Source organism: Histoplasma capsulatum, genomic scaffold, assembly GCF_000149585.1.
Source record: "Histoplasma capsulatum NAm1 scaffold_35 genomic scaffold, whole genome shotgun sequence".
Lineage (NCBI taxonomy): Eukaryota > Fungi > Ascomycota > Eurotiomycetes > Onygenales > Ajellomycetaceae > Histoplasma > Histoplasma mississippiense.
Window position 1 is genome coordinate 7,490 of NW_001813950.1, and position 1,712 is coordinate 9,201.

Consider the following 1,712-nt stretch of genomic DNA (forward strand, 5'->3'; position numbering starts at 1 on the left):
AAATACTGTCTTTCATTCATCCCCTGCTGTATGTGAATTCTATAATACACATTTCTAAGATTCAACCCCCGGTGCCGAATGGGTAATGCGGCCACCAGGTAGCGCCTTGGCGTGGGGACCCAAGGCGCGTGGGTTCGAAACCCACAAGGGGACAACATTACATCCGGAGCCAACTTCTCAGCTCCTAAAATAAAGGGATGTGAACTTGCCAAGTAGGTACCTTCAGGCGGACCTACTACCTGATTTAGCTTATTGTTTCTGGGCTGGAAACCTGTATCGCGAGTACCAAATCCTGTTTTTCATTAATTTTCCTATGTTTCTGTTATATTTTTGGCGTCATTCAACACTAAGCATTCCTCCTGTATAACCAACTCTTGCTTGTATTTAACATTACACAAGGACTCGTCATAAGCACTGCTTGCATACGAGTATAACGGAAGAATAATAATAATAATAATTCTAAGATTCAATTGCATATATATTTTGGCACCTGCTAATTTATCAAGTATTTCACTTATCAAGAATAGCAGATACTGATTCTTAACTGTTATTTTATTTAATTCTCAGTAATCTACACAAAGCAGTAGAGTTTCATGCTTCTTCAGTGTGAATAATACTGAGACACTGACTGAGCTCTTGAATGAGTGTATTTAATTTTTCTCTAATATCTTTTTAATATATTCTTAGAGGACAGAGAGTTTTTGAAGTGATAGATTATAACAATGATTTCTTGCTAGATTTAAAATCTATGGCATGATTGTGAAGTGCATGCTCCGCGTCAGATATGTCCTCTTGAAAAACATCAAAATAATTCTCATAATTATCCAGAATATTTGACTCAGTCACTGTGTGTGCAATTTGCAATAGAAAGATGGCAAATATAATGTTGCTGTTATCAATTAAAATTGCAAATTCTTTAGCAGTATCTAGATGCATATAGTTAATATTTAATGCTTTTTTATAAATTCAACATCTTCACACTCAATCAATATCAGAGTTTGCAGATTGCAATCATAGCATATTCAGAATTACATTGTATTCACTGATGTTGACTTCTTCAAAATGATGGAATTTTTCTTGAAAAATATATTCATCATCAATAATCGTCATTGCAGCTTTTTATTGTTTATATAATTTAATTTTATAATTATCAACTGCTTTCACTATTTTCAATTTATTTTCTGATTTTGAAAAATATTTCAATGTTCAAGTATGAGATACAAAATTCACATCTGTGTCAAAATTTATTAATGTTCACATCATTGACCATTCTGCTTCTGTCAACATTTAGATGTTCATTGTTAATAAATTTTTGTTTCACAGTCTAATCATCTGTATTTTCAATGCAGCAGCTGCTTCTACAATTGAGATTATTGATTTTTTATTTATCAGATTTGATTATACTTTTCAAAGTATAACATTCAACAATCATTTGTAATATGACTTTTTTTATAGCAGTGAGAGCACTTCTTCATTTCAATTATATTTATTTTTCTTGATTTGTTCAGTTGAACCCATCCGTTCTTCTCATTTTCTTTTATTTCAGTGATTGCTAAATTTATTAAAATGATGCTGATTCTTTACAAATATCACAGATCTATCTTTGTGAATGATGTATTGTCACTTCAATATATTTTCTTTAAAAGTTTGTAAAATTTGAAGCAACTCTTCATAGTTCTGAGGTTTTTGATTTCAATAGTTGAATTTAGTGT

At 31.4% G+C, this 1,712-nt stretch overlaps 1 protein-coding gene across 1 annotated transcript; it reads left to right on the forward strand.

Annotated features, from left to right (window-relative positions):
* Positions 1–85: 85 nt before the first annotated feature.
* HCAG_09143 (predicted protein) lies at positions 86–193 on the forward strand (the record flags this gene model as incomplete). The annotated part of the gene is made up of 1 exon (XM_001535860.1): positions 86–193. One exon carries the CDS (start codon positions 86–88, stop codon positions 191–193), a length of 108 nt encoding a protein of 35 aa, XP_001535910.1.
* Between the last annotated feature and the right edge of the window lie 1,519 nt (positions 194–1,712).